This window comes from Trichechus manatus, unplaced genomic scaffold, assembly GCF_000243295.1.
Source record: "Trichechus manatus latirostris isolate Lorelei unplaced genomic scaffold, TriManLat1.0 scaffold00071, whole genome shotgun sequence".
Lineage (NCBI taxonomy): Eukaryota > Metazoa > Chordata > Mammalia > Sirenia > Trichechidae > Trichechus > Trichechus manatus.
This window is the reverse complement of record NW_004444007.1, coordinates 12,960,943-12,975,249: the sequence shown is the minus strand read 5'-3', so window position 1 is coordinate 12,975,249 and position 14,307 is coordinate 12,960,943. Positions and strand designations below refer to the sequence as shown.

The window sequence follows — 14,307 nt, the reverse complement described above, 5'->3', positions numbered from 1 at the left end:
AAACAAAAGACAAGAACCACTTGATCTTATCAATTGATGCAGAAAAGGCATTTGACAGAGTCCAACACCCATTCATGATAAACACTCTCAACAATATAGGAATGGAAGGTAAATTCCTCAATATAATAAAGGGCATTTATACAAAACCTACAGCCAACATTGTCCTAAATGGTTAGAGTTTGAAAGCATTCCCCTTGAGGATGGGAATCAGACAAGGATGCAGTTTATCACCACTCTTATTCAACATTGTGCTGGAGGTCCTAGCCAAAGCAATCAGGCTAGAAAAAGAAATAAAGGGCATCCAAATTTGTAGGGAAGAAGAACAAGTATGTCTATTTGCAGATTATATGATCTTATACACAGAAAACTCCGAAGAATCCACAAGAAAACTACTGGAACTAATAGAAGATTTCAGGGAAGTATCAGGATACAAGAGAAACATACAAAAATCAGTTGGATTCCTTTACACCAACAAAGAGAATTTCCAAGAGGAAATCACCAAATCAGCATTTACAATAGCCCCCAAGAAGGTTAAATACTTAGGAATAAATTTAACCAGAGATGTAAAAGACCTATACAATGAAAACTACAAAGCAGTACTGCAAGAAACCAAAAGAGACCTGCATAAATGGAAAAACATACCTTGCTCATGAGTAGGTAGACTCAACATTGTGAAAATGTCAATTCTACCCAAAGTGATCTACAGATATAATGCAAACCCGATCCCAATTCCAACGACGTTTTTTAAGGCGATGGAGAAACAAATCACCAACTTCATACGGAAAGGGAAGAGGCCCCAGATAAGTAAAGCATTACTCAAGAAGAACAAAGTGAGAGGCCTCACACTACCTGATTTTAGAATCTATTATACCGCAAAAACGCCTGGTACTGGTACAACAACAGATATACACACCAATGGAACAGAATTGAGAATCCAGACATAAATTCATCCACCTATGAGCAGCTGGTATTTACACAGGTCGAAAGTCCATTAATTTGAGAAAAGACAGTCTGTTTAACAAATGGTGCTGGCAAAACAGGATATCCATCTGCAAAAAACTGAAACAAGACCCAGACCTCTCACCATGCACAAAAACTAACTCAAAATGGATCAAAGACCTAAACATAAAATCAAAAACGATACAGATCATGGAGGAAAAAATAGGGATAACACTAGAAGCCCTAATACATGGCATAAACGGAATACAAATCATAAGTAACAATGCACAAACACCAGAAGAGAAAGCAGGTAAGTGGGAGCTCTAAAAATCAAACACTTATGCTCATCAAAAGATTTCACCGAAAGAGTCAAAAGACAACCTACAAACTGGGAAAAAAGAATTTGTCTACAACAAATCCTATCAGTATCTAATCTCTAAAATCTACAAGATACTGCAAAACCTCAACAATAAAAAGACAAATAACCCAATTAATAAATGGGCCAGGGATATGAACAGGCACTTCACCAAAGAAAACATTCAGGCAGCTAACAGACACATGAAGAAATGCTCACTATCATTAGCCATGAGAGAAATGTAAATCAAAACTACAATGAAATACCATCTCACCCCAACAAGGCTAGCATTAATCCAAGAACACAAAATGATAAATGTTGGAGAGGTTATGGAGATACTAGAACACTTATACACTGTTGGTGGGAATGTAAAATGGTACAACCACTTTGGAAATCGATTTGGTGCTTCCTTAAAACGCTAGAAATTGAAGTACCATATGATCCCGCTATCCCACTCCTTGGAATATATCTTAGAGAAATAAGAGCTGTCACACGAATAAATATTTGCACACCCCTGTTCATTGCAGCACTGTTCATGATAGCAAAAAGATAAACACAACCTAGGCGCCCATCAACAGACAAATGGATAAACAAATTACCATATATTCTCACAATGGAATACTATACAATGATAAAGAACAACGATGAATCCGTGAAACATAACATGGAGGAATCTGGAAGGCATTATGTTCAGTGAATTTAGTCAGTCACAGAAGGACAAATATTGTATAAGACCACTATTATAAGAACTCAAGAAAAGGTTTAAACACAGAAGAAAATATTCTTTGATGGTTACAAGGGTGGGGAGGAAGGCAGAGGGTTATTCACTAACTAGATAGTAGACAAGAATTATCTTAGGTGAGGGGAATGACAGCACACACTACAGGGGAAGTCAGCACAACTGGACTAAACCAAAGCTAAGAAGTTTCCTGAATACAACCAAACACTTCGTGGGACAGAGTAGCAGGGATGGGGTCTGGGGACCACGCTTTCAGGGGACATCTAGGTCAATTGGCATAACAAAGTTTATTAAGAAAATGTTCTGCATCCTACTTTGTTGAGTCACGTCCGGGGTCTTAAAAGCTAGTGAGTGGCCATCTAAGACGCATCAATTGGTCCCAACCCACCTGGAGTAAAGGAGAATGAAGAACACCAAAGTCACAAGGAAAGAATTAGCCGAAAAGACAGAAAGGGCCACGTATACTGGAGACTGCATCAGCCTGACACCAGAACTAGACAGTGCCTGGCTACCACCAATAAGCACCCTAACAGGGAACACAACAGAGAGTCCCTGATGGAGCAGGAGAAAAGTGGGGTGCAGAACTCAAATTCTAGTAAAAAGACCAGACTTAATGGTTTGACTGAGACTGGAGGAACCCCAGAAAGCATGGCCCCTGAACTCTCTGTCAACTCAGCACTAAAACCATTCCAGAGGCAACTCTTCAGACAAAGATCAGACTGAACTATGGGACTTAAAATGATATTCTTGATGAGTGTGCTTCTTAGCTCAAGTAGACACATGAGACTAAATGGGCAGTTTCTGTCCAGAGGTGAGGAGGTCAGGAGCTGGTTGAATGGACATGGAAAATCAGGGGTGGAAAGGAGGAGTGTGCTGTCACAGTACAGGGAGAGCAATTAGGGTCACATAACAATGTATGTATAAATTTTTGTAGGAGAGACTAACTTGAGTTGTAAACTTTCACTTAAAGTACAATAAAAGTAAAATATGTATATATATATACATATACACTGAATATTAAGGAGTAAATAGTCATGATATCTCAACTTACTCTCCAAAGGTAGGGAGAGAGAGACACGGATAGAGAAAGAAAGGAAATGAGACAAAATGCAAAAACAATGGGTGAATATGGGTAAAGCATTTCTCGGAAGTCCTTGTACTATGCTTTGCAAGTTTTCTTTAAGTTTGAAATTATTTCAAAATTAAAAGTTGGCAAAAAAAAAAAAAAAGCATCATCCAAGGCTTTATTCTTCAAAAGAATAATTAATGATTAGTTTTGTGACTTTAACAATTTAACTAGTCAATTGAAGTGCCTAATGCCTTGCAGATTGTAGTCAATTGCAAATGTATCAGAATATAAGGAAACTTATACACTTTCCCAGGATATTAAGGTTTTATAATAAGCTCCACCAAACACCAAGCCCATGTTTAGTCAGCTGCCTTTTTCATCTGAATTCTTCGGGCTTATTTTTTTCCAGAGGCAGCAGAAAGGTCACTCCCGGCAAGAATGTTTCAACTTAGTCACACCTCAGAAATAAGCCAGCTAACTAATTTGGGAATATGAGTTCGTGTGTGTGCCTATGTGTGTGGGAGGTGAGGGTGAGGAGAGAGTGGAATTACACTTTCTTCAGAAATATCTGAGGAAATTGCGTAGGTTTTCAAATATTCTGTTCCACTGGCTGCTCTACGCTAAAGCACCTGGGAGAGCGGAGAAATTCCAATCCTTTCCCCGTCTCTCTTTAGAGGAAGTTCGGCTTGATTCTAGGCAAAGACTGCCTTCCTAAACTAGAGGGTCCCTGAGTTTGCCTCTGAAACGGCATAGTGTTGGAGGTGTGGTACGTTTGGTTCTCAGCGAACGTTGATCACAGCAAGTCCAACTCAGTTACGAGTTCTGGACTCACAGTGGTGCAGGTAAAGTGACTTTCATCAACCAGAAGTTCATAAAATCTGCTTTCTCTTTAAAAGTGCAAAGTCAATATGATTTTATGGGGAGAACTCTCTTCTAAGGGGAAAAAATCCTATGTTCTACATCTGTCCGTTAAGTGTGATCTTGACCAAGTCACTAAACCTCCTGATTTTTAGTGTCCTCATCTATAAAACGTGATTGCCAGAACAAGACTAGCCTCTTTACAGGATTATGGTGGTGGGGACAGGGGAGCGGGAGGGATTCACATTTAGTAATAGAATTTAATCTCCCTTGAAATTTGTATGATAGGACTAGGATACACCTTATTCTATTTTCTTTAACTCTGAAGGTTAACAATACTTTTAATATAGCACTTTTCACACTCTAAAGGCTTTAAAATGCGTTCATTTGACTGGAATACCTGTGCTGGAACAAAGTTACTTTGTTTTTATTGCAAATACTATATGCAATATACCCATTTTTAAAAATGTTAATCAGTTACTTTTCTCATAAACTCCTGAATAACTCCAGAACCCTTTTTATATCTACCACCACCACCAAAATGAGCTGTGACCCCATGTGTGTCAGAGCAGAACTGTGCTCCACAGGTTTTCAGTGGCTGATTTTTCAGAAGTAGATCTCCAGGCCTCTCTTCCAAGGTCCCTCTGGTTGGGCTTGAACCGGCAATCATTTGCACCACCCAGGAACTCCTCCTATTTATATACTATATGCTAGATTACACTTACAGTCACTAAACATTTCTAAATATATGCAAATTTGAGGACAAGTTATATGAGATAATAATACAAAACAATTTTAGATCACAACTTCTTTGGGAAGGTTTTATTCAGTGATTAAAATTTCCTCTTTTTTTAAAATCAGATTAATTGTGTTGCAAATTAATGGAAAAAGCCTAGTGAATAGCACAAAATGTTCAGCAGAGACTCTAGGGTATGTCCTGAATAATTATCACGCCAGGCAAAGGTGCTGAGATAAGCTACTTTTCCATAGGGGCCTCTCCACACTATGTTAATAAGTCACTTAATAGACCCAGCACATTAAAAAAATAATAATTCTATGTAGCTTATTAATTTACAAATAGGAAGGACTGCCTCTGACTTCTCTGAGTGCCTCAGAACAAGGTGACTTTCGAGAGGGCTGAAGGGAGAGGAGGTGATGATGCAAGTCACAGCTTCGCTCACTCGGAATCAACTTAACCAAAAATAACTTGATTATCTCATAAATCAACTGGCACAGTGTTTCCACTGAAGAATCTCATGCTATGTTCAGCAATTTAATAATGTAAGCTTGCAAAATAAACAACAAGGCCTGGGTGAAAACCTTATACTAAGGGCTTCTGACACAGTAGAGGCAGCCACAATTGTGAAGTCTTTGCAGAAAGGGTTCCGGAATGCCATATGGTAGCTGACCACTGCAAGACCATTTACCTAGATTATTCAGACCTCAAAATATTTTTATGGTGGATTGAATGAACCAGATCCTTATCTCAACTTTATTTTCCAATTGCTTTTCTTCTACATAGAAGATGTTTAAGGCTTTATGTGACGTCAAGTACATTTTCATTTTTTCCCTTGTTCCCAACATAAAGGAAATTACTAAGCCTACTGCAAAAGGAAACCCTGGTGGAGTAGTGGTTAAGCACTATGGCTGCCAGCCGAAAGGTTGGCAGCTCAAATCCACCAGGTGCTCCTTGGAAACTCTATGGGGCAGTTCTACTCTGTCCTACAGGGTCGCAGTGAGTCAGAATGGACTAGACGGCAACAGGTTTGGTTGTTTTTTTTGGCTGCAACAAGTAGACAAGACAAAACTCTCTTCTTTGATGACAGTGGGTATATTGATAGCTCAACGTATCAATCTAAAGATGTCATGAATAAACTGACATGCTGAAAACTAAAATTTTAAGATCAAAACTACCCATGCTTAAGTATCATGCTTAAGCGTGTGAGGATACCACACGTACACACACACGACCAAGACCATGTCACTGTTTCCACTACTCAACTCCTAAGTCTTTATCACAAGCCCTAACCTTGTGCTTCAGACTTATTTATCCAAATGCATACCAGACATCACTTCCTAGATGTCCCATGGGCATGTACCATTCCAAATGTCACGGAAGGTCAAGCTCCTTCTCTTGTATGTCCACTTTTAATTAAAAATGTAGACTGTCACTCAGATCAGACATCTGGGGCATCATAGACCCATAACTTTAACTGACTCTTCTCCGTAGTCAATCAGTCAGCAAATCCGGACTATTTTGCCTCCAAGTGGTTTTCTGCATTTTGTCCTCTACTCTCTATCGCCATTCACGGCCCTATCTGGTCTTTGTCTTCAGTTTCCTGGACCATTGCAATAATCTCCCATACATCCAGATGTTCACTTAGCTCTTTCCTTTGTCATCCATATCCAAACAGACACCAAGACCTGTTAATTTTTCCTTCTTAATTCCTATTGAAGCTATCCTTCCTTTTCTCTCCTATGGGGTTTCCAGACTTAGCCTCTTCATATAAACTTCCCCTTTTTGTTGTGGTTAGTTGCCATGGGGTCAGCTTTGCGTCATAGTGACCTCATGTACAACAGAACAAAACGTTGTCTGGTCCTGAGTGATCTTCATGACCATTGGTATTAAAAAAAAAAAAAACAACCCAAACCTGTTGCCATCAAGTTGACTCTGACTCATAGCGACCCTATAGGGCAGAGTAGAACTGCCCCATATGATTTCCAAGGAGCGGCTGGTGGATTCGAACTGCTGACCTTTTGGTTAGCAGCCGAACTCTTGTGCACCAGGGCTCGATGATCATTGGTATAGTGCTAGAATATGAGCTCATAGAAGATAATTGGTGTATTTGGGCTCATAGTCCAGCATTATATCAAACAATGTTCTGTTGTGATCTGTAAGGTTTTCATTGGCTAATTTTTAGAAGTAGATTGCCAGGCCTTTCTTCCTAGTCTGTCTTAGTCTGGAAGCTCCTTTGAAACCTGTTTACCATGAGTGGTATTTGCTGGTAGTTGAAATACTGGTGGCATCATTTCCAGCATCATAGCAACATGCAAGCCACCACAGTACAACAAATTGACTGATGGGTAGTGGGAACCTCCCCACAAACTGATTTTCTCATCCTCACTATGCTTTTCTGACTTAGGGGTCTTTGTTTTTTGAGTGTTTTTGCTTTTTTTCTAGCCTCTGCCTATTGAAATCCTACTATAATATCCAAATTCAGCTGAAATCCTACTAATGCTATAAAGAACACTCTGAATACCCAAAATAGAAATGATCTTTTCCTCTTTTATAAATTCTTGTTGTACTTCCTGTCAATTTCAATGGTTCTCAGTTTTTCAAGTATGAAGACTACATTCCTAAGTCAAAAAAAGATTTTACATACCCCCTCTTCCCATTCACAAGGGTAGGGAGAAAAGGAACAGAGAGGAATTTTCTACCTTGATTGAGTCGGAAGGTAGAGATGTCACTGGTAGATGTTGGACTCATATGGGAAAGGGCTGTAGAAATGACATGGCGGGAGTTATGGGACAGCCTATAGGAAGATGTTTCCATTTGTTACTCGGTACATTTGAGTGTTCACTCTGTGCTGGGCAGTAAAGGAGAAACATAAGCCTGCTATCAGAGACCCAACAGAGATGCTGAAGTCACCTAAGGTTGGGAAGCACTGCATACTATAACAGTCTCTTAGAAATTCATAAGGGACACTATGAAACGAAAGTTTCTGAAAAGTCCCACCATTAAAAAAAAAAAAAGTAATTTTATTTAGTATTATTCTACACACTAACTGGCCACAGAATCCCCTCTCCTTTTTTTCCCACAGTGGTTATAAAGCTTGACTGCTAAACAAAAGGTCTGTGGTTCAAACCCACCAGCCGCTCTGCGGGAGAAAGATGTGACAGTCTGCTTCTGTAAAGATTACAGCCTTGAAACTCCATGGGGCCATTCTACTCTGTCCTATAGGGTCACTGTGAGTTAGAATCAATTCAATGACAACGGGTTTTTGTTTTGGTATCTATTAAGACCTCAAGCATTAGAGCTCTGTGGAACATACTTTCGGAAAAGCTGTGTACGAAAGAACACTTCAGATGCTGAGAAAGAAATGCTGAATCTTGGGAAGAAAACAAGCTGATATGCTTTGGAGATTTGAGTAGAAGGGAAATCTGGCTGGAAGGAGAACAACTGGGAATCCTACGTAAACTACGATGAGAAAGAGTGTGGAGGAGTATGGCGCTGTGGGCAGGGGAACATTCCAAAGGTTCTAATCTTTTTAAGTAATTTTCCTTCAACCCTAAGTAATGGATCAGGAAGTACCAAGAGGAGGATCAAAAAAGGAAGAGTAACTCTCAAGTTTCTCAAGCTTCCTCCTCCCAAACCTCACTACAGTTTTGTTACCAGCGAGACAAAGTGGGTATTGTTCTCTGAGCTGGCTCTAAGTTCTTCTCCACCTCTCCCTATGCCTCTCAATCTTGAGGGAAAGAAAGATAGGTAGTTACCTCCCTTTTAAGTTCAAGTTCTGGCTGTATCTGCAGAAAATCAAGTTATTTTGGTTACTACTGAGTCCAGCCATGTTCAGTTTACGCTGTGGTTGCAGCTTTAATGTCCCACACTGCCAGTACTCAATTCGGGAGTTAAATTTTACATTAAAGCAGAAAATATCATTTTGGCTGCATAGTTAAACTATATTACTATGATGATATTTGAAAGTACTAGAACTTCTACTTGTATGAATGCCATATATTGTGACGATATAGTCGGAAGAATGGGCCTGCACCCAGTGAACTCACTCTTGCCACCCTTATTATGGACACTGCGGATGAGAAACTCCTGGAGGCCTACCTGTCAAAATGTCACTCCCAGGCTTGAAAATCAACGAAATGCATTTTTCTCATGTGCTTGGAGTATTTCATAACAAGAAAAAGCGAAACGTACTCCACTTAGCCTAAATGAGCTTAATGAGTATGAGCCGGAATTGTTCCAAAACCCTGGGTGCAGTAAAAAGCTGGCCGTATCTTACGTAACATGACAGGCGCAACCGCTACCGCTGACGACAAAGGCCCTCGGGAATACCGATCCTCAGCGAGACCTGAACCGAGCGCTGCCTTCCTTGCCAACGTTTCTGTTACTTGGTATTTTCTGACCCACAGTTGAGGCAGCTGAGTTTCAGAATGTCAGTTCGCAGGTATACATTTTATGGGAAAAATTAACCGGTACACTAAAATAAACCAAAGAGTCAGATTGAACAATATATATTTTAGTATATAAAACGTTTGTAAAATTACAAAGTACATAACATATTTATTAATGAAATCTTGTTCTATGTTTTTGGCCTTCTGATAGAGCGTACAAGGAGCCCTGGTGGCGCAGGGGTTAAGTGCTTTGCTGCTAACGAAAAGGTCAGGGGTTTGAACCCACCAGACACTCCTTGAGAGAAAGGTGTGGCAGTCTGCTCCCATAAAGATTACAGCCTTGGAAACCCTATGGGGCAGTTCTACTCTGTCCTATAGGGTCGCTAGGAGTTGGAATTAACTAGACAGAAATGGGTTTAATGGGATAGGGTGTAAAATTTTTATAAAGTATTTTGATTTTTTTCAGATGGAATTTGTATTGGCTTCACAACTTAACAAGAAGTTTTAAAATAATAATTTCAGAGTTCTGATTCATTTTTGCTTTACATGGATGAATTTTATGTAGACTGTCCTTAAGGTGAATATTCTTAACACGTTATGCCTTTTCCTCTACCAGATTGTCAAACACTTAAGAAAAAGCATTTAATTGCTAGTAAGGCTCAGAGAAACAGGCACTTTGATTGATTTTGGTGGAAATGTAAATTGGGACACCCAATTTATATGAGCATATGAATATATGTTATATATTGATACACTCTATATGTATGAATATATGAATATATATGTAGTTTTGGCCAATTTCCAAGGAATTGTCCTACAGACATATTAGATGTTTATAAATAGGTATTTCTAAGGTTGTTCATTTCATTCTTAAAGGTGTTTACAGGTGAAAAAGCAGTGCCCAAGTTTAAAGGAAAAGTTGAATAAATTACATTATAGTCATATAATGGATATATCCATTACCTCATTTTTGGAAGAACATCAAATGACATTGTAAAGGTGTTAACAATATATCAGAAAAGAATGTTACACAATAATATGTACAGCATAATAATGCCATGCTTATCTGTGTCTGGAAAAACATGGGAGGAGCACCTGCATAAATGTAACAATGGCTACGTTTGGGTGATAGATTTGTGGATGAATTTTATCTTTTCATATAATTTTTGGTTTTCCAAGTTTTCTGCAATTAAAGCATATTATTTCTGTAATAAATAAAATAAATTTTACAAGTCTGTTGATATATTCATACCTTTGTTTGACTGTGAAAGTCTATTTTTTAAGATTATATCCTAACCTAAGGAAATAGATACATGCATAAAGATATACTTACATCGATGCTCTTTTCTGTCTTGTTTATAATAATAAACTACTGGAAGTAACTCAAATGTCCAACATTAGTGAACTGGTTTTAGAAAATAACAATGCATCCATACAATGGAATATTACACAGTCTTTAAAATCAAGTTCTTGAAAATATTTGAGAAGGAGGGAAAATGCTTTAACTATATTAAGTTTAAAAAGCATTAAGAAAAGCAGTTGCCATTGAGTTGATTCTGACTCACGGTGAACCCATGAGTGTCAGAGTGTAACTGTGCTCCACAGACTTTCTTTGGAAGTAGATGGTCAGGCCTTTCTTCCAAGGGCCTCTTTGTAGACCTTTCCAACCTTTTGGTTAGCAGCTGAGCATGTTACTCATTTGTACCAGCCAAGGACTCAAAAAACAAAAAAACAAGAAAAGGCATATATGTAGCTGTATAGATATAATACAGTTACAAACTGATTGCCTTGAAAAATATTAGAATATACATTAACGTATTAACAGTGGTTACCACCGGGTGGTGAAATATCTATAGGTTCTTTTGATTTTCCTTTTTTATAATTTCCTGTACTTTGAACATTTATAATTTTTATAAACAGAAAAAATACTTAAGCAATAAAGAGGATTGTTTAATTGCTAGTGATATTAAGATAAAGCATCTGTATGAGCACTACCCCCCAAATATTTTCATCGACTATCACTGCTACTCAGCTTATTAGTGTACTACACAGTAATAGAGGAATATTTAAACATTTCTTTTAATCCAAAATTCTCTCTGACAATCAACAGGAAGAGAATTGATCAAAAGGTTTTATTTGCTCCAGAAGATGTTTAAAACTGCATAGAAAAGGAATATTCAGTGGGCTTGTCCCAGACTCATATTTCTGAACTCTGACACTAGCTTTCTCAACCATCGGCTGTTCAGAATCGAGTGGGCCAAGGCTGAAGCAGTTTCAAGGCAGGTCACACCTCAGGTGTAGCTCTCATCCCTGATGCAAGGTCCACATCCAGAGTGTGATGAATTTTTGAGTTCAATGAGAGTTTATGCTTTTAGTATTATATATATATATACACACACACCTCTCAATCTCTCATGTCTGCTTAGAGGACTGTGGTCAGGAAAAATATTTGTATGTACTTAATTACTTAATGTATCTTTCATATTGCAAAAGTCTAGAGATTTATCCATGGTGCTGCCACTCCTGACTTGTGGATTCAACAAGTATTATTGAAAACCTATGAGTAAAGCAGGGTACTGGCTTTCCTTCCTAGATGAAGATGGAAGAAAGAAAATTCCTTTGATTTCATGTAATCATTCAATGTCTCTCTTTTGCAACAAAACAGACAAAATAATAATTGACATTTATCAACTTTTCACTTAAATTTAGAGCAATATCATTTAAAAGTTCAGTTTCAAATCCTTGCCATATAGCCCAAGAATATCACTAGTGAAATTGATCACACATGTATGTATTTTTAAAATCTGCAGTTTATGTAAATAATAAGCAGTTTATGTAAATAATAAGAATACGATGCAGTAAATTATTATTTCACCAGTTGGAATAAAAGACTTACAGGAGTTTGTGACTTCATGCAGATTACTCACTACTTTCAAACCCTATGGCTGGTTTGAAAATACAATAGGGCAAGAATTTTTTGCTTCCCAGATGAATAGGAGAATTGAAACCAAGTGTAGATAAAGAACAGGCCAACAAACTGATTAAAAGTTGGGGAGTGAAAAGGAAAGGGAAAGAAATGGAGAGCAGATATAAATGAGTTTAGGCGAAGCAAAGCCAAAATTAATATTTACTTGATTTGTCCATTCTCCGTGTACGTGGTTTTGTAAAACCCCACGAGGGAGCCGTTCAGCCAGCCCGCGAACTCCATGGTCAAGAGGTAGGTACCATCGCCACTGCTGGGTGGAAGCGGTTCTTCTGCCTCCACCACTACATACTCCTGCTTTGTGTACTCGAAACACCTCCTGACTTGCACCTGCTCCCCGGAGGGCTTCTTCAGCACCGGGAGCTGGGTGATTTTCGTTTCCCGGAGGTGCAGCCACAGGTACGGGGTGTCAGCGCTCACGTTGATGTAGATGGTCACGCTACCAGTGTACCTGTCCTCCTCCAACAGGGGCTTCATCTCCAGATCGTAGTGCACGGGGTTGATGTAGTCCGGCAACCTGAAATCCTTCCACGGTCCACTTTCGTCTTCGCTGGCAGGGCAGACCTCTTGGTCCTGTGGAGGAAGATCTGAAGTCGGAGTCGCGCCCTGCCCGTTGTCTTTGCTGTAGTCAGAGGATCTGGTCAAGCCCACGGAGAGCCCCACTATTAATCCTACTCCCACCACCACCGCACAGATAATAGCCACGTGTTTGGTTTGGATGCAGTATCTCTTAGAGTCTTCTTTCTCCGCAAAGTTCATTTTTGTTTCCCAAGTCAAATTTTACACTTAAAGTGTGTTAAATTTAACCAACGGCCAGCTGACTTCCTTCTTAAATTGGAAGGAATTCCCCGGTCTGGCAGTCTGTTTTTGCTTTTCCCGCACTTCTCTCGGGTTTCTGGCGTCTGTTGCTCTCCCTTCCCGTTCCCACCACCCACTCAAGGATGAATGCGAAAACAAGTGGGGTGGGAAAGGGATCCCACGGAGCTGAGCTGGAGGAAGAGGACTGACGAGAATATTGTTACAGTTCCCCTTATAAACAGCGCATCCCCACCCTTACTCCTCCTGCACTGGAGTGAGTTAAATATAAAACAGGACTTAGTTATCAGCCAACGGGAGGATGATCCCTTGCCAAAGCTCTGTCAGCAGCTTTTAGGGAGAGAGCGTTTGGGAAAGAGGTGTGCTTACGCTAGAAAAAACGCAACCTTTGCTACTAGGTCTGTGAATTCTTCCTGCTGTGCTTGCAATTAGACTCTTAACTAAAGGGCTTCTTGAATTTCAGCTGTTTTACCAGGTAGCTTGCCAAAGAAGCCAAGTGTTCTCATTCTTTTTCCTCATATTATGTAAACATTCAGATTCCACCCTCTGTTTAAGTCATATCCTGGAGGTGGGTGCTAAGAGTCATGCATAAATTTGAGGACCACTTAGACACGCAGTAAATATTTGTTGAATTGGGGGCTAGTAAAGCATAGCCAGGTAACCATAAGTCAATTAATTTGATACACAGGTAAGGAAATTATTTATAGGTTCTTTTGATTTTCCTTTTTTATAATTTCCTATACTTTGAACTTTATAATTTTTATAAACAGAAAAAATACTTAAGCAATGAACAGGATTGTTTTATTGCTGGTGATATTAAGATAAAACATCTGTATGAGCATCACCCCTCCAAATATTTTCTTCAACTGTCATTGCTACTCAGCTTATTAGTGTACCACACAGTAATAGAGGGATATTTAAACATTGCCTTTAATCCAGAAGTCTCTCTGACAATCAACAGGAAGAGAATTGATCAAAAGGTTTTATTTGCTCCAGAAGATGTTTAAAATTGCATAGAAAAGGAATATTCAGTGGGCTTGTCCCAGAGTCATATTTCTGAACTCTGACACTAGCTTTCTCAACCCTCAGCTGTTCAGAATCGAGTGGGCAAAGGTCAAAGCAGTTTCAAGGCAAGTCACAACTCAGGTGTAGCTCCCATGCCTGATGCAAGGTCCACATCCAGAGTGTGATGAATTTTTGAGTTCAGTGAGAGTTTATGCTTTTAATATTATATACATATACACACATACACACCTCTCAATCTCTCATGTCTGCTTAGAGAACTGTGGTCAGGAAAAATATTTATATATACTTAATTACTTAATGTATCTTTCATATTGCAAAAGTCTACAGATTTATCCATGGTGCTGCCACTTCTGACTTGCAGATTCAACAAATATTATTGAAATTAGCCAAAGCAG

At 39.0% G+C, this 14,307-nt stretch overlaps 1 protein-coding gene across 1 annotated transcript in view; it reads right to left on the bottom strand.

Annotated features, from left to right (window-relative positions):
- Nucleotides 1-12,829, bottom strand: part of ENPEP (glutamyl aminopeptidase) — a 115,329-nt gene extending 102,500 nt beyond the window's left edge. The window contains exon 1 of the mRNA XM_004380259.1: nt 12,219-12,829. Within this exon, the coding sequence (XP_004380316.1) occupies nt 12,219-12,829 (611 nt within the window). The remainder of the gene's footprint in view (nt 1-12,218) is intronic.
- Between the last annotated feature and the right edge of the window lie 1,478 nt (nt 12,830-14,307).